Below are 27,666 nucleotides of genomic sequence, written 5' to 3'. Positions count from 1 at the left end.
AAAGGAAGTAGTCTTATCTTGAATTCCTGAAAATTCTTTCAGCCAGTAAGACATCAGTTGGAGGGACTCCTGTTTTATAAAGTTTGCATACAAGCATACAAGAGTTGTGACTATTTTCATTATCTTTGCAAAAACTAAGCATATTAATGAAGCATTCTGATATCTGATGAGTTTGTTCCCAACCTGAGGCAGCATCTCTGACTAGATTTTGATCTGCCTTGGTTATATGCTTATATCAAGATTTTAGATTAAATTTTTGTAAGAAGCATTGCCCATATTGATGAGGCATTTTGTCATCTTATTGGCTGTCCGTATTGATGAGGCATTTTGCCATCCTATTGGATTTATATATTGATGAGGCATTTTTTTATCCTATTGGCTGCACATGTTAATGAGGCATTTTGTCATCCTGTTGGTTGTCCATATAAGGCATTTTTTTATCCTATTGGCTGTCGATATTGATGAGGCATTTTGTCATCCTATTGGCTGCACATGTTAATGAGGCATTTTGTCATCCTGTTGGTTGTCCATATAAGGCATTTTGTCATCCTATTGGCTGTATATATTGATGAGCAATTTTGTCATCCTATTGGCTGTCCATATTGATGAGGCATTATGTCATCCTATATACTAATGAGGCATTTTGTCATCCTGTTGGTTGTCTATATTGATAAGGCATTTTGTCATCCTATTGGCTGTCCATATTGATGAGGCATTTTGCCATCATATTAACTGTCCATATTGATGAGGCATTTTGCCATCCTATTGGCTGTCCATATTGATGAGGCATTTTGTTATCCTATTGGCTGTCCATGGTAATGAAGCATTTTGTCATCCGATTGGCTGCCTGTACTGATGAGGCATTTTGCTATCCTGTTGGCTGCCTGTATTGATTAGGCATTTTGTCATCCTATTGGTTGTCTATATTCATAAAGGCATTTTGTCATCATATTGGTTGTCTGTATTGATGAGGCATCATGTCATTCTATATATTGATGAGGCATTTTGTCATCCTATTGGCTGTCCATATTGATGAGGCATTTTGCCATCCTATTGGCTGTCCATTTTGATGAGGCATTTTGTAATCCTATTGGCTGTCCATGTTAATGAGGCATTTTGTCATCCTATTGGGAGCCCATATTAATAAGGCATTTTGCCATCTGATTCACTGCCCTGTATTGATGATGCATTTTGTAATCCTATTGGATGTCCATGTTAATGAGGCATTTTGTCATCCAATTGGCTGCCCGTTTTGATGAGGCATTTTGCCATCCTATTGGTTGTCTGTATTGATGAGGCATTTTATCATCCTATTGGCTGTTCATATTAATAAGGCATTTAGTCATCCTGTTGGTTGTCTATATTGATGAGGCATTTTGTCATCCTTTTGGCTGTCCTTATTAATGAGGCATTTTGTCATCCTATTGGCTGTCCATATTGATGAGCATTTTGTCATCCTATTGGCTGTCCATGTTGATGAAGCATTTTGTCATCCTATTGGCTGCCCATATTAAAAGCATTTTGTCATCCTATTGGTTGTCTATATTGATGATGCATTGCCATCCTATTGACTGTCCATATTGATGATGCATTTTGCCATCCTATTGGCTGTCCATATTGATGATGCATTTTTTCATCCTGTTGACTGTGCATATTGATGATGCATTTTGTCATCCTATTGGTTGTCTATATTGGTGAGGCATTTTGTCACCCTATTGGTTGTCCATATTGATGAGGCATTTTGTCATCCTCTTGGATGAGCTTGTTAGCTACTCTTGAGACTAATTTCTGATATTTTGATCAAACTTGTTATGTGCATCAAAATCTTGCTTGAATTTAATTATGAGTGACATCTACACAAATTAGTCCTTTTTATGAGAGCAAGGTGAGTGATCTCAGGCCTATTTGGGCCTCATGTAGAGTGTCTCATGTTTTTATTTATTTGTGGTAGAATACTACTATTTGTCCAAAGTTTGTACTTTGATAAGATAGAAACATTTTGTCTTGCCAGCATAATCAGAGTTATATCCCTTTATTAGTCAGAGTTATATCCCTTTATTAATCAGAGTTATATCCCTTTATTTTAGCCCCAGTGTCTCTCAGATCTTGTGGCCAAATAGCCATTGATAAAACATGCAGATGTGTGATGTAGGGTGTGTTTCAGATGCATTGGAACTGTAAAAGTATCCTGTCTGCCATATTCAACCTATTACCAGCACTGTGTATTAAGAACAAAAAATTATTTTGGTTGATTTTGTTTTTGTTGTTGTTGTTGTGGGGTTTAACGCCATTTTTCAGCACACGATAGGCTATATATGGCGGCCAGTATTAATGGTGGAGGAAGAACCCGGGAAAACCCCGGAAAGAACCACCGACCCACGAGAAGTTACTGGCAAGCTTTCTCACATACCCACATTGGCTGAATCTTAGACTCGAACCGACGCAGGCAGAGGTGAGATGGCAGTGATCCGTAACGATGGTTGATTTTGCAAGATCAGTGTTCATCCTAATACCTGCAATCAACAAATTAAGTCTCTCTATCACTTGTACATACATGCAAAAGGGTTAGCTCCTATTATGTAGGCTAGGAGTACTCAGCTAAGAAGGTTGATTGTCACTATGAATCTGGTCATGTGAAATACCATGCTCTTCACTGCCAATATTCTCTCCGAATATATTGCCGCCAGATGGTTGTTTTAACCAATATAAATCTTACAGTATCATCTTTGCACATTAATAAAAGAATTTCTTTGACTGGCCTCTACGTTAGTCTGTTATCACAAATTGAAATCCAATCAGATGTATAACATAAACAACCAGACTATGTAAAGTGGTTCAATTGTGTTACATTGTGATGTTATCGGTATGTATGTAAGTATACTTCACTGTAATGATGTTAATGAGAACACTTAAATATACAGTCAACTCCACTTATATGCATAGCCTCGGGACCGGACCCAAGCTATGCATACAAACAGAGTATGCATTTAAGTGGAATTCATGTATATTTACAATATAAAATGGGACCATACTTTCGCTATGCACTTAAGCGATCTATGCAATTAAGCGATATGCATTTAAGTGGAGCCGACTGTACTTCACTATAATGCTGTTCTTAATTGAGAACATTTAGAATATACTTCACTGTAATGATGTTAATGAGAACATTTAGAATTTACCTAACAGTAATGATGTTGGAGAACATTTAAAGCATTTAAAGTATACTTCACTGTAATGATATTAATGAGAACATTTAAAGTATACTTCACTGTAATGATATTAATGAGAACATTTAAAGTATACTTCCCTGTAATGATATTAATGAGAACATTTAAAGTATCCTTCACTGTAATGATATTAATGAGAACATTTAAAGTATACTTCCCTGTAATGATATTAATGAGAACATTTAAAGTATACTTCACTGTAATGATATTAATGAGAACATTTAAAGTATACTTCACTGTAATGATATTAATGACAACATTTAAAGTATACTTCACTGTAATGATATTAATGACAACATTTAAAGTATACTTCCCTGTAATGATATTAATGAGAACATTTAAAGTATACTTCAGTGTAATGGTAGTAATGAGAACATTTAAAGTATACTTCAGTGTAATGATATTAATGAGAACATTGAAAGTATACTTCAGTGTAATGATATTAATGAGAACATTTAAAGTATACTTCCCTGTAATGATATTAATGAGAACATTTAAAGTATACTTCACTGTAATGATATTAATGAGAACATTTAAAGTATACTTCACTGTAATGATATTAATGACAACATTTAAAGTATACTTCACTGTAATGATATTAATGACAACATTTAAAGTATACTTCCCTGTAATGATATTAATGAGAACATTTAAAGTATACTTCACTGTAATGGTATTAATGAGAACATTTAAAGTATACTTCAGTGTAATGATATTAATGAGAACATTGAAAGTATACTTCAGTGTAATGATATTAATGAGAACATTTAAAGTATACTTCCCTGTAATGATATTAATGAGAACATTTAAAGTATACTTCACTGTAATGATATTAATGAGAACATTTAAAGTATACTTCACTGTAATGATATTAATGACAACATTTAAAGTATACTTCCCTGTAATGATATTAATGACAACATTTAAAGTATACTTCATTGTAATGGTATTAATGAGAACATTTAAAGTATACTTCCCTGTAATGATATTAATGAGAACATTTAAAGTATACTTCACTGTAATGATATTAATGAGAACATTTAAAGTATACTTCCCTGTAATGATATTAATGAGAACATTTAAAGTATACTTCCCTGTAATGATATTAATGACAACATTTAAAGTATACTTCAGTGTAAATGGTATTAATGAGAACATTTAAAGTATACTTCCCTGTAATGATATTAATGACAACATTTAAAGTATACTTCAGTGTAATGGTATTAATGAGAACATTTAAAGTATACTTCAGTGTAATGATATTAATGACAACATTTAAAGTATACTTCACTGTAATGATATTAATGAGAACATTGAAAGTATACTTCACTGTAATGATATTAATGAGAACATTTAAAGTATACCTTCCTGTAATGATATTAATGAGAACATTGAAAGTGTACCTTCCTGTAATGATATTAATGAGAACATTTAAAGTATACTTCAGTGTAATGATATTAATAAGAACATTTAAAGTATACTTCACTGTAATGATATTAATGAGAACATTTAAAGTATACTTCACTGTAATGATATTAATGAGAACATTTAAAGTATACCTTCCTGTAATGATATTAATGAGAACATTGAAAGTATACTTCAGTGTAATGATATTAATGAGAACATTGAAAGTATACTTCACTGTAATGATATTAATGAGAACATTGAAAGTATACTTCACTGTAATGATATTAATGAGAACATTGAAAGTATACTTCACGGTAATGATACTGAGAACATTTAAAGTGTACCTCACTGTGATGCTGTTGTTGAGAACATTTAAAGTATACTTCACTGTAAAGATGTTAATGAGAACATTTAAAGTGTACCTCACTGTGATGCTGGTGTTGAGGACATTTAAAGTATATCTCACTTTAGTGTAATGATGTTATTGATAACATTTAAGGTATATCTCATGTAATGGTGATCTGGAGAACATTAAAAGTATACCTCACTGTAATGCTATTAATGAAAGCCATTGAAATTTACCTCACTGTAATGATGTTTATGATAACATTTAAGGTATACCTTAATGTAATGCTGTTAATGAAAGCCATTGACTTTTACCTCACTGTAATGATATTAATGAGAACTGTTAATTTGTACCTCACTATGATGCTTAGAGGGATAGCCACTGTATACATCATTGTGTTCACTTTATTGAGAAACATTAAATGGTACCTGACTGTAATGTTGACGAGAGAATTTAAAGTTTATCTCATAATAATGATTTAAGGACAACCATTAAACTTGTAATTGAGGTGACCATTACTGAGGTAGTTTAATGTACATATCAGTGCTGTAACAAGAAGAGCACTATATTGAGACACGGTACAGTGAGTGACTGCTATGCAAGTCTTTTCATCTGTTGATAACAAAATTATGTTTTCACAAAGTTCTTCTAATATTGTAGTCTCCCCTGTCATGTACATGATGTCAAGGTTAGACAAATTGGACTTGCTGAATATACTAGCTTGTAAGTCAAGTCCAACTGCAAACTGCACAGACTCATATCTGCAATCACATAATGCTCCGGCAGATCTGGGTCTATGCAGTTTGTTAGGAGAAATCAGTTGAACAAAAAACATAGACCCTGATCTGCAGGCGTATTATGCTACAGCAGATCATGATCTTTAGTTGGTTGCAGTTTGACTCAACATATAAGTGAGTATATACTGTACATTGTGTCATGGTTAGGCAAATTGTAAATAATTAACTTCCCTGTTTCTCAGATATAGCTTTAAATTGTGTTGTTTCTATGATCCTTATGTTACCAGTGTATATATATATATAGAATGATTGACTATCCTTACTTACTTCGTTAGTACAGTAGGCTGTCTGATCAATAATAATAATGGAAGACCATGCTAACTGACGTACTGTCTCTTATGAATTTTTCCATTTTTTCAAGTTAATTGTCTGATGTAGTAACATGCACATTAAAGAAAATTACTGTCAGTACGTCGTATTTCACACTGTATTTACAGTAATATTAACACATGCCTTAATAAAGACACACCTATCTTTGTGATCAGTTTTAACTTGTGAAATTTCTTGGCATGATAAACATGGGAGGGAAGAAGATGAAACGTTTTTAAATAATACTTTCTTAAGCAGGAAGTGCAGGATTTCACATTAAATACAATAGATATACCAAGATTCAGGATGCATAGTATACATAAAAAGACCCACCCACTTCTGTTTCCAATTGCTTCTTTAATTATTGTTAGATTTTATCCAAATTTGGTTTGCTGCTTGATATTGACAAGTCCTTGCAGAACTCAGTTATCAGCCTTTAGAGTAACTGATTAATGGAGTTGCAGCCCTTGGTAAAATCCACCCACTTTCTTTTATGCATGATATATCTTGTGATTGTTATTGGATTTCAACCAACTTTGGCATCCTTCTTGATATTGACGTCAGGCCATGTCAAGTTCAGTTGTCACGTTGTTTATCTTAGTGTGGCAGAGTTAGAGCCTTTGATTGAGTTGTGAATATTTTTGCACAAAACTTTCGTAATCATTGTTGCATTTCAACCAGAATGTGTTATGCAGCATGGAATTGATACGATCTTAACTGAATTCTATTGTCAGATTTCTATAACAACATTTAGCAGTGTTATTTAGCTCTGATTTTCAGGCCCACCCACTTTATTTCCTGCTCAATAAATCCCTTGATTATTAATCGATCCCAACCAAATTTTTTGTTTTGCTTGATATGAAACCCTGGTTGAGTTTGATTATTTGCATTATGTGTATTCATTTGACAGAGTCATGGCCCCTGATTATAACATACATACTCTTTCAATTTGCCACAATACTTCCCTTAATTGTTTTGGAGAGGGATCCCAATCAAAGTGTGAGGATTGATTTTCATGAGAACTTGGATTAGTTAAACTTGGTCATTAATTTGCAGAGTTGAATCTCCTGTTTGCTGGACCCAGTCTCATTTCTGCACATTAGCACATTTAATCTGGATTTTGATTTTGATCAGATTTGGTATGCTTGATATTAAAGAGGTATTGACTTTGGTTTTTTGTTAGATTCTACATCATTCAACAGAGTTGCAGCCCCTGATAGATAAAGCCACTTGCATATCTGCATGTGATTCTGCACATTGCAAACAAATTTAATGGGTAGCTTGATATTAGTTTGATCTCTGCTGAGTTTGATTGACAGCATTGCTAATGTATATTTTCAGCATGCAACAGCAGTATTATGATCCCATAATGCCTCTCTTTCTGTGCATTAACTTGCTTGGTATGCAACCTTGTGTGATGACACATTGCCTTAGTTTGAGTTTTCAGTCTTCAGTATGCATTATAATTTAGCAGTTGCCCCAGATGTTTAACTCAGTTGCCCCAGATGCTTAAATCAGTTGACCCAGATGCCTGAATCAGTTGTCCCAGATCCTTAAATCCACCTACTTTTTCACATAATAATTCCTGTAATTATTATTATGGATTTCATAAAAATGTCATTTGTAGCACTACATGTATATTGATATAACTTTAGTAGAATTTGAATATGGGCTTTCTTTATTGTCATTTTGCGGACTTGTGACCACTGAATATTGAACCCACATTTTTGTATGGAGCTTTATATTGACAAGATGTCACTTTGATTCCATTGACAGTGTTCTGTGTCAACATTTGTATTCCTTTAAGAATATACCTTAAGACATTTACTGTATCACCATTTATTACATAGCCTGTTACAGAATTATACACTCTCTTGCTTCCAGTAAAAAAACATGGCAGATATCAGTTCCTGGGTTTTTATTGCCTCTTTATCATGCTATAACTACTACTCTTCACTAGATAGTCATACTCAGATGGATTTCATATAAAATACGTCAAATGATGGCTAGTTCTTTTTAAAGTAGATACTTTCCGTTACAGATACTGTTGATGCTTTTAGACTTGCAACCATTGATAAACTACTATTTATTTATACTTCTAAGTCATCAAAAAAATACACTTTATTTGGATTATCTTGCTTCTGTTGGTTAATTGTTCAATTAGTTGATTGAGTAATAGATTTTAATTGATATAGTTATTTCTTGGCTGAATATATGCTCATTTTTGGCTTAGAGGGATTTATGCCATTCATGTCCATGGCATGCAGTCTGCATAATTACTAAGAATGGTGAGTTTCAAATCGTTGTAGCTTTTTAGTAAATATTTGTGTTGGCCATTTGTCCTTGAAAACATGAATATGCCGGTGGCTGTGACACATAACTCATTTTCACTTCTACGAGGAAACGATTATTCTTAGAGTTGTTACCTCCCTTAATATTGTTTGACAATACTATGTGGAATCATTGCAATTCAGATTACATGTAAAAGGCAATTGTTTAAATATTTTCTCTCAAATTCACCTCTTCATACTGAATTTGCTCAGATATGACATTTTAATCTCCCAAACCAAGATCATAACATCTTTGAATAATTCTTTGATTCCAAAAGTGAATCTTGTCTCAATTTCTGAATTTGTGCATACATAATTAAGGACATGACGAATAGGTAGTGACTGGTACAATAAAATATGTAGACTGATTTATACCAGTGTTGTGCAGCTTAATGAAGGGAAAGACATGGATTATCCAGTGTAAATCTACTGATATTTGTCAGCTTTATTTATAGCCACTGTAACAGTTTTATGAACATTGAGATGAAGAGTGCATTGAACTAAATCCACTTGGTGTTTGAATCATTTGAACACTGAGATGAAGAGTGCATTGAACTAAATCCACTTGGTGTTTGAATCATTTGAACATTGAGATGAAGAGTGCATTGAACTAAATCCACTTGGTGTTTGAATCATTTGTTGACTACTTTCTTGTCAGTGCAATACTTTCTGCTGGCAAATTGATGCTTTGCATCATTGTTTTCTTGGTTAGTTGTTTGGTTTTAACAGCAATTCAACATATTGTTGGCTACATCATGGCAAGGAAATGGGAGCTGAGTGCCTTTCCCCAAGGCAGCCAACCCAAGCTGGTCTGCTCAGGTATTGAACTTGTGACCTTTGGATTATGATTCTAACACTCTACCAGTTGAACTTCCATGGTATCCAGTTTTCCTTGTGTTCATAGGTGTTGGTTCAGTATGTGGGCTAACTTTAGTGAGCAGCCTTAGGTGGCAGAGTGGTCTAAGACATTAACATTTACGGGTCACTGACATGTCACCTCTGTCCATGTGGATTGGTGTTGCAGGCTTTGCCAACATTGATGTGTGAGAAAGTTTGCCAGTGGTTTCACAAGGGTTGGTGGTTCTTGCCTATTGTTTTCCCAGATTTTTCCTCCAACAAATATACTGGCTGTCATGTATATCCTGTCATGTGCTGAAAAATGGTGTTAAACCCATGTAACAACAGCAACTTTAGGGAAGGGAACTTGATCTAATTGGAGATTATGAGGAAACATTAGGGCAACATAAAGAACAATCTGGAAGGCGGCAGCTTAGATTGTGTCATACCAATTTAGTTAATATATATAACATATATATAATATGGTTTGAAATCAAATTTCCATCTTTTTAAGCGAATTAGAATACAAATAAGGATTGAAAATATAAATTAATTGATCAAGCCAGTCATTATTTTAATTAAGAGCTTACTAATATTTACCATAGAAACTTAAACTGTTCATTAACTCATTAAGAATTTTGGTATGTGACTAAATCTGAGAACATAATAGTACAGGAAAAATAGAACAGTTTTACTTCTGCATTTTGATGATTCCTTTTTTTGTTGTTAAAATTTATTTATGAATCTCCTTGCCACATGGTGTTCGAGATGAATTACATATTCAGGGGAGCTTTGTTAGATTAAGTGCCAAGGGTGTAACTGTGTTACATTAAGTGCCAAGGGTGTGATCCTTGCTGATCATCACATGAATACAGACATTGAGTCATTTTGAGATAATAAGAAGTTAAAGTAACCCACTTCATTTTCACATTCCTGCTAGCTGGTTTTGACAGTATCTATAATGAATAAAATGTTCTTCTTTACCATACGTATACAACCACTTCAAGACATTGTGTAAAATAATGCAAAATTTATATGCTTTTGTATGACTATTCACAGTTGAAGTTTTCAATGCAGGATGATATTTTATATTTTACATATGTTTATGCGTTCAAAGATGCCTGTGTGCATGTGTTCCAGGCTTGATACATTGATTTTTTTAAATCACTTAATTATTTAGTGTCAAGCCAGATTCTTCACATCATGTTGTATATACTGTATATATTGTACATAACAGATAGAAGGCCTCAAGGTAGATTAGTTCTGTAACTAATTGAGTTACCTTCTCTAAATAAAGTCTTTATTATTATTATTATTATTATTTTTAATATTATTATTATTATTACTGCTACTGCTGCTACAACTACTACTACTACTACTACTAATGTGGGGGCCCCGAGTGGCCGAGTGGTCTAAAGTGCTCTCCGTTATGGATCACTGCCATCTAACCTCTGTCTGCGTGGGTTCGAGTCTTGGATTCAGCCAATATGGGTATGTGAGAAAGCTTGCCAGTAGCTTCTCAAGGGTCGGTGGTTCTTTCTGGGGATTTTCCTGGTTCTTCCTCCATTATTAATACTGGTCGCCATGTATAGCCTATCGTGTGCTGAAAAATGGCGTTAAACCCTACAACAACAGCAACAACTAATGTGTTCAACATTAATTATTATTTCTTTTGAAAAGGCATGCATATTTGCAGTGAATATTTTAGCTAAGTGGTTAATTATTTTAAATTTTTTTTATACAGTTTTATTTTTATTTTCTGGTTGCTACAAAGACTTTGGATCCAACATAGAATCATTGATCTTGGGAAACTACATGTACTGCTCCTTTCTCAGTCCACGAATTAAGTACCAACAGAAATGTCACTTTAACAGGTTTTATGCTTAAATGCCTGTTACCTTAGCAATTTGTATTGTTTGCAGGATACTTTGAATGACAAAATACAAATTTAATGAATTCTGTCAGTGGTAGATTGTTTATTTTAACAAGCTAAAAACAAACTGCCTATGTAAATAACACACCTGTGTCTGCATCAGTCAAGGTCTTTTATTACTGAACCTCCAGATTTCATTACCTTGTAAAACTGTCCATGCAATGGTAACCCAGTTGAATGCTGTATTGAAGTATGGCACATACATGTGTGTACCTTTATTCCAATATTAGAGATGGATCCAGATCTTTTTGTCAGAGTTTCATTTTGAGAAGGAGAGTATTCGCTTTGCTTGAAATGGCTGTTTTGTCTACTTTTCGCCAGAACATGTTCTGTGGAAAAAGCTGGTCTGACAACAATCTATCTTCCTCTCAATCCTTCGCTGTAACTTTTGGGGGGACAAGTAATTGATTGGTATAACGGGGAGTTCTAATTTACAGGCATGGTTTACACATTACTGTATAGAGGGAGTCCTGATTTATGAGCTTGGTTTACGCATTACTATAAAGAGGGAGTCCTGATTTATGAACTTGGTTTACACATTACTGTATAGAGGGAGTCCTGAATTATGAACTTGGTTTACACATTCCTGTATAGAGGGAGTCCTGATTTATGAGCCTGGTTTACACATTACTGTATAGAGGGAGTCATGATTTATGAGCTTGGTTTACACATTACTCTATAGAGGGAGTCCTGATTTATGAGCTTGGTTTACACATTACTGTATAGAGGGAGTCCTGATTTATGAGCTTGGTTTACACACTACTGTATAGAGGGAGTCCTGATTTATGAGCTTGGTTTACACATTACTGTATAGAGGGAGTCCTGATTTATGAGCTTGGTTTACACATTACTGTATAGAGGGAGTCCTGATTTACAAACTTGTTTAACATGTTTATTTATAGAGGGAGTCCTGATTTACTAGATTGGTTTACACATTACTGTATAGAGGGTGTGTGTGTGTGTGTGTGTGTGTGTGTGTGTGTGTGTTGGATTTTGAATGTAGCATTTTTTTTAAAAGTTAAGTCAGATGACTATGATATCTGCAGTCTGGTAGTTTATAGCAATGACTAGCACTAGGGCATCATGCAACAGACAAATTGCATCATGTCCCACCCAGTCACATTATCCTTACACCAGGCCAGCCTGAGTCCTACCACTAACCCCTTAATGCCAAGTGCCTAGTGAGGCATCTGTTAGTACCATTTTTATAAGTCTTTCGTATGACTTCGCCAGGGTTTGAACCTACAACCTCTTGCATCCAAGGCAGACGCTCTAACCACTGGGCCACCGGAGCAGTGTATATAATGGGAGTCCTGATTTACTAGATTGGTTTACACATTAATGTGTTGAGGGAGTCCTAATTTTTTAGCTTGATTTACACATTACTGTACAAAGGGAGTCCTGATTGACTAGCTTGGTTTACACATTACTATGTATTTGTATAGAGGGAGTCCTAATTTTTGAGCTTCATTTACACATAACTGTATAGAGGGAGTCTTGATTTACCAGCTTGGTTTACACATTACTGTGTTGAGAGAGTCCTAATTAATTTTATGAGTTTGGTTTACACATTAATGGCATTACCATATATAATGGAGGCCTGATTTGTGAGGTTGGTTTGATGGAACCCTGATTAATAACTTGCTTTAAACATAAGTACATGTATAGAGGAAGTCCCAATTTACTAGCTTTGGGTCACAATTTACAGTATAGAGGGAAGTTGCACATTACAATACAGAGGGAAATTTTAGCTATGAAGAAGTTTTAGCAATTTAGTGCAGTCAGGGTGGGATGGATCCTCAGTGGTTTAAAAAGTTTAACTTTAGAAAATTGCAACAATATCCCAACCCCAGCTTTTGAACAAAAGCAGAAATGTATGTTAACATAAAATGTCCATTACTGATAGCTCATTCCTGTTTCCTTTCCTTGCATGCAAGACATGTGGTACTCTATAGGAAGAAATGTGGTAAACAGAGAACATGATAAAAAATGTGATGTAATTCCATTACTGAATGCAGTTGCTTCCTGCCTCCATTATTCCATGTTAAAATGGAACACCTGTATGTGATTAACAAGACGTTGTGCGGAAAAGAATGTGGGCAGTAAGCTAGAGTTTAAATAACCAAGATCTGCATTGATTTTTTGATAGTAACAGAAAAGTCTGGTAAATCATGCAATGGCAGACCAGCATGCCTGTGATTTTTCAAAGGGAGGAGAAATCTTACAATTTTGGGCTATCTCACAGTCGTACCTATTGAATTCTATATCTTTCACAAAATTATAAATTTATTTTTGTATTTTTTTATTAAAAAAATTCTGGTGAAATGTTTGACTTGTATATTATAATGATTGACTTCTGATGCACAAAACTGAAGCTCAGAACTTAAAGACCAAACTGTGCTGGTGTTAAATTCTGAATTTAAAGACCATACTATGCAGGTGTTTTTAAGTCTGATTTTAGGGACCATACTGTGCAGGTGTGTCTGAACTTAGAGACCATACTGTGCAGGTGTTTTTAAGTCTGATTTTAGAGATCATACTATGCAGGTGTTTGTAAGTCTGAACTTAGAGACCATACTATGCAGGTGTTTTTAAGTCTGATTTTAGAGACCATACTATGCAGGTGTTTTTAAGTCTGATTTTAGAGACCATACTATGCAGGTGTTTTTAAGTCTGAACTTAGAGACCATACTATGCAAGTGTTTTTAAATCTAAACTTAAAGACCGTACTATGCAGGTGTTTTATAACAAATTCAGTTTGAGTGAACTTGTACAGGAAATGTAACATTTGGATCATCTCCATCATTACTGTGTGCACATTCTTGGAATAGCAATCCCACGAATGATATAAACATAAGGTGTAAGTTGACCTAAATGACAGGTTGTTTACAATTTGCATAAGTGCTCATGAATGATATTTAAAAATTAAAAATCAGTTCTCAGTAATTTGCTCTGTCTTTGCAAAACTCTGATCTCATACTTAAACAGGCATAATTCTGGTAATACCACAGGTCTGTGTTCTTTGTGGCTTATAGGAGTGTATAAATGGTAAATATGATATTTTAAATTGTTTGATATTAATGTACCCACACTCATCAAATGTTAATTAACCAAACCAAGACTTTAACACAACTGTGCAGCAAGATCAGATCTTAAGAAATTTAATACAAGTTAAACTCTTGTGTGACTGAACCTTAAAAAGAATAGAAGAGCTGCAAGCCAGAAAAAGAAAACATTATTACAGTTTTGGATTATTTTAGTTTTCAGAGGGGGTGGGGTGTGGATGAATAAAAATCTAATTTATTGTAAGTCTGCCACATATTTGTTTATGCTGATGGACCAGTTGGCCCACTGGCACAAGAACAATCTAAAGGACTGTTACACTGATCAAGACAGTTACATAGTTTTGTAATGTATTTAATCACACCTGACTATATTTGACATGGTCTACCAAACTGCAGATAGTATTGACTTTCACCTCTTGGTAGGAAGCTTGCACTTGCTCAGTCAGTAAAGTATCAGACTTCAAATCCAAAAGTTGTGGGTTCATTGCCCACCCAAACATTGCATGGCATGGCTTTCTTGGTGAGTTGTTGATAAAGGCACGCAGTCCCCATTTCTGCAGCAAGATATAGTCAATAATGTGTTAAAAACTCCATTAAAACCCACAAAAACAATACAAAATCTCCTAGTGGATTAATTCAACAAAAGAATTGAGCATACACTTCATAAGTGGGTGCACTCTATATATATATATATATGCAAGTGTAGATAAGGTTATTATACTTGGGTATTTTCAATTTACCATCTATGCTTACTTCCAAGTCCAGTCCAACTGCAAACTGCACAGACCCAGATCTGCCATCTCATAATGCTCCATCCGATCTGCGTCTGTACTTTATTAGGAATAACTAGAACAAACAACTAGACCCTCATATGAACATGCATAATACTGGCTTCCAGGCAGTTACCACAGATGCTTTTGATCCAAAGCTTTTGATAAATGGTTCAGGAATGACCTTGTGTGGATTGTTCCACCTAGCCTGCTTGAGGATCCCTAAAGAACCTCCCTATCTTAGAGATCTGTTGGTTCAGAACCTTTGGCCCCTTGCACTACATTAACCAGTACTGTCCCAGAAATCAACATCTGCACTGACCAAAGTACAGGGGTTTCAACCCACTGACTCCCTGTACCAGCTACAAATATAATAACATTGCCATATGATACACAAGACACATTTATGTGCAAATATGGCAATACACATTGTGCGTGAATGCACATGGACTGACCTCAATATACATTAAATTCTTCTTTCATAAGAATGGCTGTTTGTGATTATTATTATAATAACTGTCTTCATACACACATCTGCCTAGGACAAAAATAATCAAACTGACATAAAAGCTTATATTTCTCATTAAGCTTAGTGTGTGCCACATATAACTGAATTCAGCTGGTCATTTCAGCCATACAACGTCCATCTTGAAATAGACTCTATACTGTCAGTGTGGCATTGTGGTAAAATAGACTCTATACTGTCAGTGTGGCATTGTGGTAAAATAGACTCTATACTGTCAGTGTGGCATTGTGGTAAAATAGACTCTATACTGTCAGTGTGGCATTGTGGTAAAATAGACTCTATACTGTCAGTGTGGCATTGTGGTAAAATAGGTGTCACTTAATAGAGATGCTGAATACAATGTATGAAACATTCAGAATATTAAACTATTCCAGCAGTTGTAACAGATAGCAGTATAAAATAGATTTTCATTTTGTCATAGCTAAGATTACTTTTGTAAACCACACAGCTTCCTGACAAGACTCATCAACATTGTAATGATGTAGAGAATTAACACTTTATGTACAGGTACTGTGGTCAAATCTATGGTCTGAGGACTCTAGATGCCCTCTACCCCTGTCCATGTGCTGCTGCTTTGTGCATGCAGTGAGTGAACAAAAATCCATATTTAAAAATTGGCAAGGCTAGAAACCATACACCTCGTATAACTCAGTATGCAGCAACCAGACTGATCACAGGTTTTTTTTTCTTTATATATAATACAAAGCTACTTTTGTGGACACAATTCTGTGATTTTCTTGCAGTCTGAAGGACAGGTTGTACGTACAATGCCATATTATGTCTTTTTCTATACAACTTTTATTGAAAGGGGATAAGACAAAATTTATGAGCTGAGACACTTTGCAGTAATCCGTCACTTCCAATATATGATGAGAATTATTATGTTTGTATATAAGCAAATAAGCATATTTTTAAAATATAGGTCAGCACAGTCCTGGCGATACCGTGCCAATTTAAAGTTAAGTTCCAGTGGAAAGGAAAAACTTTTCAAAATATTTGCAAAGATTACAATTCACTTCCAGGCAACTAGTTTTATTTGTAAATTTTGTGAATATTGCATTTTTCAGCCTGAGCAGTGGAGATGATCAGCTGGAGAAACTGGCTGAGTTAGAACGGCTTCTCGCCCAAGCTCAGGTGGAAAAGATGAAGATAATTGAGGATCAGGTGCTGTATCTTACGAGTTTTTAAAAAATTCTTTCTTTCCTTAAAATTTCAATTTCAGTTTGGAGGGATTTCAACCCACCATGTTTATGGCATAGTTTCCATTCACATTTACCAAAAAACAGTTTGTATTACTAAAACTAATTGATGTTTTTACCAAATTAGTAACTGAAGTACTATTTCAATGGCCTTTGTCAGTTATTTCAAGGGAGGCAACTCAGATTTAGGTAAATAATAATAGTTATATCACTTGTTATTCTCCCACTGATGGTGGTGCTCAGAACAACAGCAACAAGAGAAATGGCTTTTACAAGGAAATCATCAAAATAAATAATTTTTCCCTCAATGTTTTAGATATTAATATAAATTTTACATATTAAAAATATTTTAAAGATATTATGTTGATTGTTTATTGCAGTATGCTTTGATGATAAAATAAAGACAATGTTACTACTTTCATTGTGTTTTATGCGATCATGCAAGGTAAGAGCAGGGACAAATCTTGACCCAAAACCAGCCAGTTTTAGTTGCTACCTCCCACGAGACTCCCCTGATATTGGTGAATACGGCATAATTAACAAATAAATTAATGATGAGATTTCATTCTGAGGGTACTAGGACAAAATGGTACGGACAAAATTGTATGGACGAAATGTTAAGTGGACATAATGGTATTGGACAAATTGGTATGGATAAAATGGTGCGGACAAAATGGTATGGGACAAAGTGGTACTAGGATTTAAATTGGTATAGACAAAATGATATGGTTTAAATATTGCAGACAAAATGGTATGGGACAAAACGGTATAAAATGGTACATATATTAGAATTTCAATTGCTAATGAAAATAATAATTACCTAAAATCATAATAAAATTTAATTTTTATACACATATTAAAATATTCACGCATCCATAAACTAACTGAAAAAGATACCAATACAAATGATTTTTATTAAATTCATGTAACTTCAGAAATGTTAATTGTATTTTATTTTAAAAAAATAAAGTGAAACTGCAAATAACTTATGCCAAATCTACAAAATGCAACAATACCAAATAGTAATTCAATGCAATTTTAATGACTGTTTTCTTTTACATACACTTAATTTTTGGTGTCCCATCGTTTGCACGCATGTCAAAAAAGCGCAGACAATATATTTCAGCAATTGTGGCATTTGCAATTAGCGGAAAAGTGACACCCTACAAAAGCCTGGTAAGACATACGAGACCTGTGTATATTGCATATATTTAGTGACGGTCTGCCGTGCAAACTTTTCACAGCTCATGCGAGTGACATTTTCTGAACTGCACGAGTTGAACTTAAAATATAGCCAATCTGGCATCAGACAAAGCTGACAGTTTAGAGTAGAAAAAACTACATTGCAGTCTGAGTTACAACAGTATTGTACAGCATATAGAGCTTATCGATCAAAGTGAACTGCGTGCTAACATGTGGGGTGCCTTAATTTTTGTAGTCTGAATCTAAAACTGAAAACAGTTGTATATCATTTTAAGAGGACTTTATTGTCTTGATTATTTAATTTTTAAACTTGTAAAAAATTTTCATCATGTTAGAATATGTTACTTCTCAAAAAGGGACTCGCAAACTTGTATTTCATGGTTATTTATTTACCAAGAACACCGATGGCAGTGATGGCAAGGAGCTCTGGCATTGTGAGAGAAGAACGTGCAAGGCACGAATTCATACACAAGCGAATGTAATTGTTCTTGAAGTTGGAGTTCATAATCACATGGTAACGCATGGGCAAGTCGAGGTTGAAACAGCTCATGCCAACATGAAAAGGAGAGCAGAAACAACCGAAGAAGCAACACAATTGATTATTCACAATGAATTGCTGAGTGTTGCAGTTGCAGCCGCTCGTCTACTTCCAGAACGAGCAACCTTATCACGAGATGTACGAAGGCATCGTCAAATGGCTGGACCGAATGATCAACAAGACATTATGGTTTATTCTCAGACACAGAGCAACCACCCATTCATCCGTGTCAACCGAGATAACATTTTTGCAGCCGACAATGATCTGGATTTCCTTTCGAGATGCCAACATTGGTTTGCCGATGGCACATTTCGAGTCAGCCTAAGTGGATACGATCAACTCTACATGATACATGGCTTTTTCAATGGCAAAGTTTTTCCTGCAGTGTATGCATTACTGTCTGAAAAAACTGAACAAGCATATCAACAACTCCTTCAAGAAATTCTCACCGTGCATGCAGGTTTAGATCCAGTTACTGTTGTATTTGATTTTGAATTGGCAGCAATTAGAGCTTTTCAGAATATATTTCCGATGGCAACAGTAACTGGATGCATGTTTCACTTCGGTCAGTGCGTCTGGAGCAAACTGCAGTCAGAAGGTTTTTCAGAACATTATAGAGATGAACCTGGTTTCGCGCTTCTTGTCAAGTGTCTTCTTGCTCTAGCATTTATTCCAACAGATAGCATAATAGAAGTCTTCGAAATTCTGACTGCAGATCCAGCATACCGATAAATTGAAGTAATATGTGATTACATGGAGGACAACTTCATCGGAAGACCAAGGAGAGGAAGAAGAGGTACACCAAGATTCACAATTCAGTTGTGGAACCAATATTCTAGATGCATCGATAACCTACCTCGCAGCAACAATGCACTCGAGGGTTGGCACAATGCTTTTAACAACATTGTTGGTTTTGCTCATCTGACTCACAAAATTGGCGCGAAAACTACAACAGGAGCAGCATAGCACACAACTTCAGCGTCATCAAATGGAACTGGGAACAACAACCGGAAAGAAGAAGAAAACATGTTCACGTCAACGAAGCACTTCACACCATAGTGGTCGATTACAATAACCGAGATCCGGTTACATATTTGGGAGACATTGCTAGAGTGCTCAGTATAAATGTTATCTGACTGCAACTAGGTTAAAAAGTTTGACCTCATATGATAAATTTTATTTGAGTATGCCTTGGATGTGTGACATTTTTTAGTTTATTTTTTCTATTTCTAAAATATTTTATAGTAGTCAGAGGTTTTGTACTTGTCATTTGTCATGTAGCTTTATAGTTTGCACTTTATTTATCTTGAAATGCTTTTTTATTTTAAAATTGTTTGTACAGATAATTATTATAAATCATCCATGGTCAGCTCACAATAGCAGCCTATTAAGGTTATTTAGTAAAAACTTGTCTGTTTGTTTTACATTTTATATTAATAAAATTGTAGTCGTACCATTTTGTCTGTACCATTTAATCCTAGTACCATTTTGTCCAATACCATTTTGTCCGCACCATTTTATCCATGCCAATTTGTCCAATACCATTATGTCCACTTAACATTTTGTCCATGCCATTTTGTCCGTACCATTTTGCCCGCTACCATTTTGTCTGGCCACCATTTTGAGTACTATTTCACATCATTTCCCAGTATTTTCATCCTAGTTGTCAGTGTCAGCTTGTTTAATCACTTGATCAGCAGAAATAGAAAATTAAGCAGGACCCTTTTATCGTTAAAAAAACCTTTGTTGACAGATTCTTTTTACACTACAATACAATGATAGTAGCAGAATTGCTTCAGTTTGTAACAGCTCTGTTAAAATAAAATCAATTTTACAGTTCCATAATTTTTTTTGGGTCCTATCATATGAAATATTAGTGCAAAACAATTCACCCTGTAACTGTGTATTATTTTTTTTTAATGCTAAGAGTGGAAAATCAGTTTGAAACAATATTTTCCTTTTAAATGTTACATTTAATCTTCATTAACAATAAATAATATTTGTTTGTCACTGTATTCTTTATATGTATCGATATGTACTGTATACACCACACCTTTGATAACTCATGCCTAGATAACTCATGAAAACTCCTGAACTCACTGATGATGTTGGGTCAGGTAAGAATCCCTTTTTAAACTAGAAAAAAAACATAAATTCCCCCCCCCCCCCGTTTGTTGAATGTGAAGAAAATCACTATCTAAATTGATAAATGAAATATTGCTTGCTTGTTTTATTATTGAAAATGGTGGTTACTACCCGGACATTTTGAATCAACCTCATGAAATTCTCTATTTTTAATAAGAGGTCAGATGTTTTGTTAAATCTTCATTCCAAACAACATTCTTAGTAGCTGTAAATAACAAAATTTGATGAAATTTTGATCAAAGAAAGTGTCTGTAATACCTGATAACTAATGTCAATAAGACAAGTTTTGTCAAGTGAAATTTGTGTTTCTGTTTCATCTTTTAATTTGTTTTTGTTGTAATTATCATAAAAGCAATATGTCGTCTTGTATTCAACATGAAAAATGTCAATCTCTCATTTTCCAGCAGATTGGTGCAATTTTAATTCTTCTTTCCAGTAGATCTATGCAACTTAAATTATTTTTTTCCAGTAAATCTGTGCAACTTAAATTCTTTTTTCCAGTAGATCTATGCATCTTAAATTCTTTTTCTTCTAGTAGATCTATGCAACTTAAATTCTTTTTTTCCAGTAAATCTGTGCAACTTTAATTCTGTTTTTCCAGTAGGTCTGGGCAACTTTAATTCTATTTTTCTAGTAGACCTGGACAGCTTTAATACTTTTTCTTCCAGTAGACCTGGGCAACTTTAATACTATTTTTCCAGTAGACATGGGCAACTTTAATACTATTTTTCCAGTAGACCTGGTCAACTTTAATTCTATTTTTCTAGTAGACCTGCACATCTTTAACACATTAACCCCTGGTGACAAGTTTGCATGGCAGGAGGTAGTAGCCTACTGCCGAGCTCTGTAGCGTCAAGGTCCTGTATGATACACAAAAGTGGGTGATATTATAGAAAGGTAGACAGATGTAGCTCTACAATGATACCAAATTATCTGGAATTTCAAGTTGGACTAAACAAAATACAGTGGGCCCCGAGTGGCCGAGTGGTCTAAAGCGCTCACCGTTCCGGATCACTGCCATCTCACCTCTGTCTGCGTATGTTCGAGTCCAAGGCTCGGCTAGCTTGGGTACATGGGAAAGCCTGCCAGTAGCTTCTCGTGGGTCGGTGGTTCTTTCCTGGGTTTTCCAGGGTTCTTCCTCCACCAGTTATACTGGCCGCCATATATGGCCTATCTTGTGCTGAAAAATGGCGTTAAACCCTACAACAACAACAACAACAAAATACAGAGGGAAACCCGATTTTTTTTTCCACCCAAATTTTGCCCATGGTCAGAATCCAATTTTTTCTCCAGATTTTAAACTTTTTGGTCTCAGATCTAAGGCAGACCGGAATGAACTGCAGACAGACAGATGAACCTTTGCAGAAAGTAGGAAAAGATGGGCATTTGGAATAAAGAGTGGTCTCAATATGAAAATATTGGGTCCGTTAAGCAAAAAAATACTTAAAAAATATATATAAAATCCAACTTTTACCCTTCTGCTCATGTGCAAGCCAATTAGCCAATGAAAAACGATGTTTCTAACACAACTAGGCATTAGGTTATTGGAAAATCACCAGGAAGTTAGTGTTTTAGGATGTATTCAGAAATAGCTTTCAAAATGTGTATCCTACTTGAATTTCAGATCAAAATGACAAAAACCTCCAGGGGTTAATGTGTTAATGGGTGCATTTTGATGATGTCACCAAATTTGAATATTCCTTGCATGTTTAATCACTTGTGCATCGACATTACACATAAATTGCAAATTTAGCAATTCCTTGACGATTTTTAAAAATAAATAAAAAATCCTTGTTAACACATTAACCCCTGTTGACGAGTTTATGTGGCAGAAGGTAGTAGCCAGCTGCCAAGCTCTGTAGTGTCAAGGTCATGTATGATACACTAAAGTGGGTGATATTGTAGAAAGGTAGACAGATGTAGCTCTACAATGATACCAGATAATCTGGAAGTTCTAGTTGCACTACAAAATACAAAGGGAAAAACCTCATTGTTTGGACCTGATTTTTTTTCCACCCAAAATTTGCCTGTGGTCGGAATCCGATTTTGTGTCTGGATTTTAGACTTTTTGGTCTCAGATCTAAGGCAGACCAGTATCAACTGCAAATAGACAGATAAACCTTTGCAAAAAGTAGGATAAGATGGGCATTTTGAATAAAGAGTGGTCTCAATACGAAAATAATGGGTCTGTTTAGCAAAAAAAAGAAGGAAGAACTCCCAACTTTTACCCTTCTGATCATGTGCAAGCCAAATAGCCAATGAAAAACGGTATTTCTAACACAACTAGGCATTATGTTATTGGAAGATTACCTGGAAGTTGATGTATTTGGATGTATTCAGAAATAGCTTTCAGAATGTGTTTCCTACTCAATTTCAGACGAAAACAACAAAAACCTCCAAGGGTTATTGTGTTAAGGACAATCTGTGTGGAGAAAAGCAAAATTTTGTCTACAGACATGGACATCAGATAAATTAAGCATAAAGTGTACTGATAAAAGAAACTTGGGTGCACAGATTACCTGCATGCGCACAGATTAGTGGAAATATGACACAGGCACACAAGCACCAATATGTGATTGCAAATCCTCTATTAAAATTTCATGCATTGGATATAGTTTAAAAATTGGATGACCCCAGCTGAGCAGAAGATAAAATATCAAATATTAATGTGATAACAAGATTAAAATGTTGAAAATCAAGATCATTAATTCCTAAAATTATGAAAGTTCAAGGTCATAAATATGACATTTTCTTTGCAGGTAAAACGCAGAGAGGCTGAGATGGTGGCCTTACATGAGGAACGACAGAAGAGAGAAATATTGGAAAGGAGGTTGCAAGAAGAAACACAGTTACGAGAGGAGCTTATAAATCAAGAAATTAAACTTCGAGAAAAACAGAAACAACAGGTTCCATATTATTAGTATTTTACTGTAGTTAGTATATCTCCATGTTCTTAATGCGCATTTAACTCCGTATAGCATTGACATATCACAAAGTGTCAGGCTGTACAGTTTGAAAAAATGTTCAGTGAGATTGATCTAAATTCTGTGAGAACTGACTTTATTCATTGTCAGCCATGTAAATTGATATGAAGTGCATGCAATCAGTCACTTGTTTTACTTGTAACATGGATTAGTAAAATGCAAATTGTGTGGAAAATACAGTCATGACTGTTGTGTGCAAAAATTCATACAGGCATGACTATAGTGTGGAAAATACAGGCATGACTATAGTGTGGAAAATACAGTCATGACTGTTGTTTGCAAAAATACATAAATGCATGACTATTGTGTGGAAAATACAGGCATGACTGTTGTGTGAAAAATACATACGGTCATGAATGTTGCGTGCAGAATACATACAGACATGACCATTGTGTAGGAAAATAAATACAGGCAAGATTATTGTGTGGAAAATATGTACAGTCTTGACTATTCTGTGAAAAATACATACAGTCATGACTGTGATGTGGAAAATACATACAGTCATGACTTGTGTGAAAAATACATACAGGCATGACTCTTGTGTGGAAACTACATACAGGCATGACTGTTGTGTGCAGAATACATAGTCATGACGATGATGTGGAAAATACATAGTCTTGAATGTTGTGTGCAAATATACATACAGGCATGACTTGTGTGCAAATATACAAACAGGCATGACTGTTGTGTGGAAAATACATACAGGTCTGACTGTTGTGTGGAAAATATGTACATTCATGACTATTGTCAAAAAAATATATATAGTCATGACTATTGTGTGGAAAATACATAGTCATGACTATTGTGTGCAGAATACATAGTCATGACTATGATGTGGAAAATACAAAGTCATGACGATTGTGCGCAGAATACATACAGTCATGACTATTGTGTGCAGAATACATACAATCATAATTATTGTGGGGCACATATGTACAGTCATGACTATTGTGTGGAAAATACATACAGTCATGATTATTGTGTGGAAAATACATACAGTCATGACTATTGTGTGGAAAATACATACAGTCATGACTATTTTGTGGAAATTACATATAGTCATGACTATTGTGTGGAAAATACATGCAGTCATGACTGTTATGTGCAGAATACATACAGTCATGATTATTATGTGGCAAATATGTACAGTCATGACTTATGTGGAAAATACGTCCAGTTATGATTATTGTGTGCCAAATATGTACAGTCATGACTGTTGTGTGGAAAATACATACAGTCATGATTATTGTGTGGAAAATACATACAGTAATGATTATTGTGTGGAAAATACCTACAGTCATGATTATTGTGTGGAAAATACATAGTCATGATTATTGTGTGGAAAATACAGTGATGACTATTATGTGGAAAATACATACAGTCATGACTATTTTGTGGAAATCACATATAGTCATGACTATTGTATGGAAAATACATGCAGTCATGACTGTTGTGTGCAAAAATACATACAGTCATGACTGTTGTGTGCAGAATACATACAGTCATGATTATTATGTGGCAAATATGTACAGTCATGACTTACGTGGAAAATATGTCCAGTTATGATTATTGTGTGCCAAATATGTACAGTCATGACTAGTGTGGAAAATACATACAGTCATGATTATTGTGTGGAAAATACATACAGTCATGATTATTGTGTGGAAAATACATACAGTCATGATTATTGTGTAGAAAATACATACAGTCATGATTATTGTGTGGAAAATACATAGTCATGACTGTTGTGTGAAAATTACATACAGTCATGACTGTTGTGTGCAAAATACATACAGTCGTGATTATTATGTGGCAGATATGTACAGTCATGACTGTTGTGTGGAAGATACATACAGTCATGATTATTGTGTGGAAAATACATACAGTCATGACTGTTGTGTGGAAAATACATGCAGTCATGACTGTTGTGTGCAAAAATACATACAGTCATGATTATTATGTGGCAAATCTGTACAGTCATGACTGTTGTGTGAAAAATACATACAGTCATTATCGTGTGGAAAATACATACAGTCATGATTATTGCATGGAAAATATGTACAGTGATGACTGTTGCGTGGAAAATACATAGTCATGCTTATTGTGTGGAAAATACATACAGTCATGACTATTGTGTGAAAATTACATACAGTCATGACTGTTGTGTGGAAAATACATGCAATCATGACTATTGTGTGGAAAATACATGCAGTCATGACTATTGTGTGCACAATACTTAGTCATGATTATTATGTGGCAAATATGTACAGTCATGACTGTTGTGTGGAAAATACATAGTCATGACTATTGTGTGGAAAATACATATAGTCATGATTATTGTGTGGAAAATACATACAGTCATGACTATTGTGTGAAAAATACAGGCATGATTATTTTGTGGAAAATGCATACAGTCATGATTATTATGTGGCAAATACATACAGGCATGATTATTGTGTGGAAAATACATACAGTCATGATTATTGTGTGGAAAATTCATACAGGCATGATTATTGTGTGACAAATTCATACAGGCATGATTATTGTGTGGAAAATACATGCAGTCTTAACAAGAATATATAAAATACATGCAGTCATGACTATTGTGTGAAAAATACAGGCATGATTATTGTGTGGAAAATACATACAGTCATGATTCTTGTAGGAAAGTACATACAGTCATGATTATTGTGTGGAAGATACATACAGTCATGATTATTGTGTGAAAAATGCATACAGTCATGATTATTGTGTGGAAACTACATACAGTCATGATTATTGTGTGGCAAATACATACAGTCATGATTATTATGTGGCAAATACATACAGTCATGATTATTATGTGGCAAATACATACAGTCATGACTATTGTGTGGCAAATACATACAGTCATGACTATTGTGTGGCAAATACATACAGTCATGATTATTGTGTGGCAAATACATACAGTCATGACTATTGTGTGGCGAATACATACAGTCATGACTATTGTGTGGCAAATACATACAGTCATGACTATTGTGTGGCAAATACATACAGTCATGATTATTGTGTGGAAAATACATACAGTCATGATTATTATGTGGCAAATACATACAGTCATGACTATTGTGTGGCAAATACATACAGTCATGACTATTGTGTGGCAAATACATACAGTCATGATTATTGTGTGGCAAATACATACAGTCATGATTATTGTGTGGCGAATACATACAGTCATGACTATTGTGTGGCAAATACATACAGTCATGACTATTGTGTGGCAAATACAGTCATGATTATTATGTGGCAAATACATACAGTCATGATTATTATGTGGCAAATACATACAGTCATGACTATTGTGTGGCAAATACATACAGTCATGATTATTGTGTGGCAAATACATACAGTCATGATTATTATGTGGCAAATACATACAGTCATGATTATTATGTGGCGAATACATACAGTCATGACTATTGTGTGGCAAATACATACAGTCATGACTATTGTGTGGCAAATACATACAGTCATGATTATTGTGTGGCGAATACATACAGTCATGACTATTGTGTGGCGAATACATACAGTCATGACTATTGTGTGGCAAATACATACAGTCATGACTATTGTGTGGCAAATACATACAGTCATGATTATTATGTGGCGAATACATACAGTCATGACTATTGTGTGGCAAATACATACAGTCATGACTATTGTGTGGCAAATACATACAGTCATGACTATTGTGTGTCAAATACATACAGTCATGACTATTGTGTGGCGAATACATACAGTCATGACTATTGTGTGGCAAATACATACAGTCATGATTATTGTGTGGCAAATACATACAGTCATGACTATTGTGTGGCAAATACATACAGTCATGACTATTGTGTGGCAAATACATACAGTCATGACTATTGTGTGGCAAATACATACAGTCATGACTATTGTGTTCGATATACATATAGTCATGCCTACCATGAACTGTAGTACATTACATACATGGTTTTACTTAGAATATGCAATTTTTCAAAACACTTGCAAGTTAGGGTC

The 27,666-nt window shown here is 34.7% G+C and overlaps 1 protein-coding gene across 5 annotated transcripts in view; it reads left to right on the top strand.

The window, feature by feature from the left end:
• LOC149794367 (uncharacterized) overlaps window positions 1-27,666 on the top strand; it is a 396,171-nt gene that overhangs the window by 355,816 nt on the left and 12,689 nt on the right. For all 5 annotated transcript variants that reach the window (XM_089968539.1, XM_089968538.1, XM_089968537.1 and 2 more), the window contains 2 exons: window positions 16,615-16,711; window positions 23,392-23,538. In XM_089968539.1, coding sequence (XP_089824665.1) covers window positions 16,615-16,711; window positions 23,392-23,538 — 244 coding nt within the window. The remainder of the gene's footprint in view (window positions 1-16,614; window positions 16,712-23,391; window positions 23,539-27,666) is intronic.

Source organism: Sinohyriopsis cumingii, chromosome 8, assembly GCF_028554795.1.
Source record: "Sinohyriopsis cumingii isolate HCF-2022 chromosome 8, ASM2855479v2, whole genome shotgun sequence".
Taxonomy (NCBI): domain Eukaryota; kingdom Metazoa; phylum Mollusca; class Bivalvia; order Unionida; family Unionidae; genus Sinohyriopsis; species Sinohyriopsis cumingii.
The sequence above is the reverse complement of the archived record's forward strand: the minus strand, read 5'-3'. Positions and strand labels throughout refer to the sequence as shown.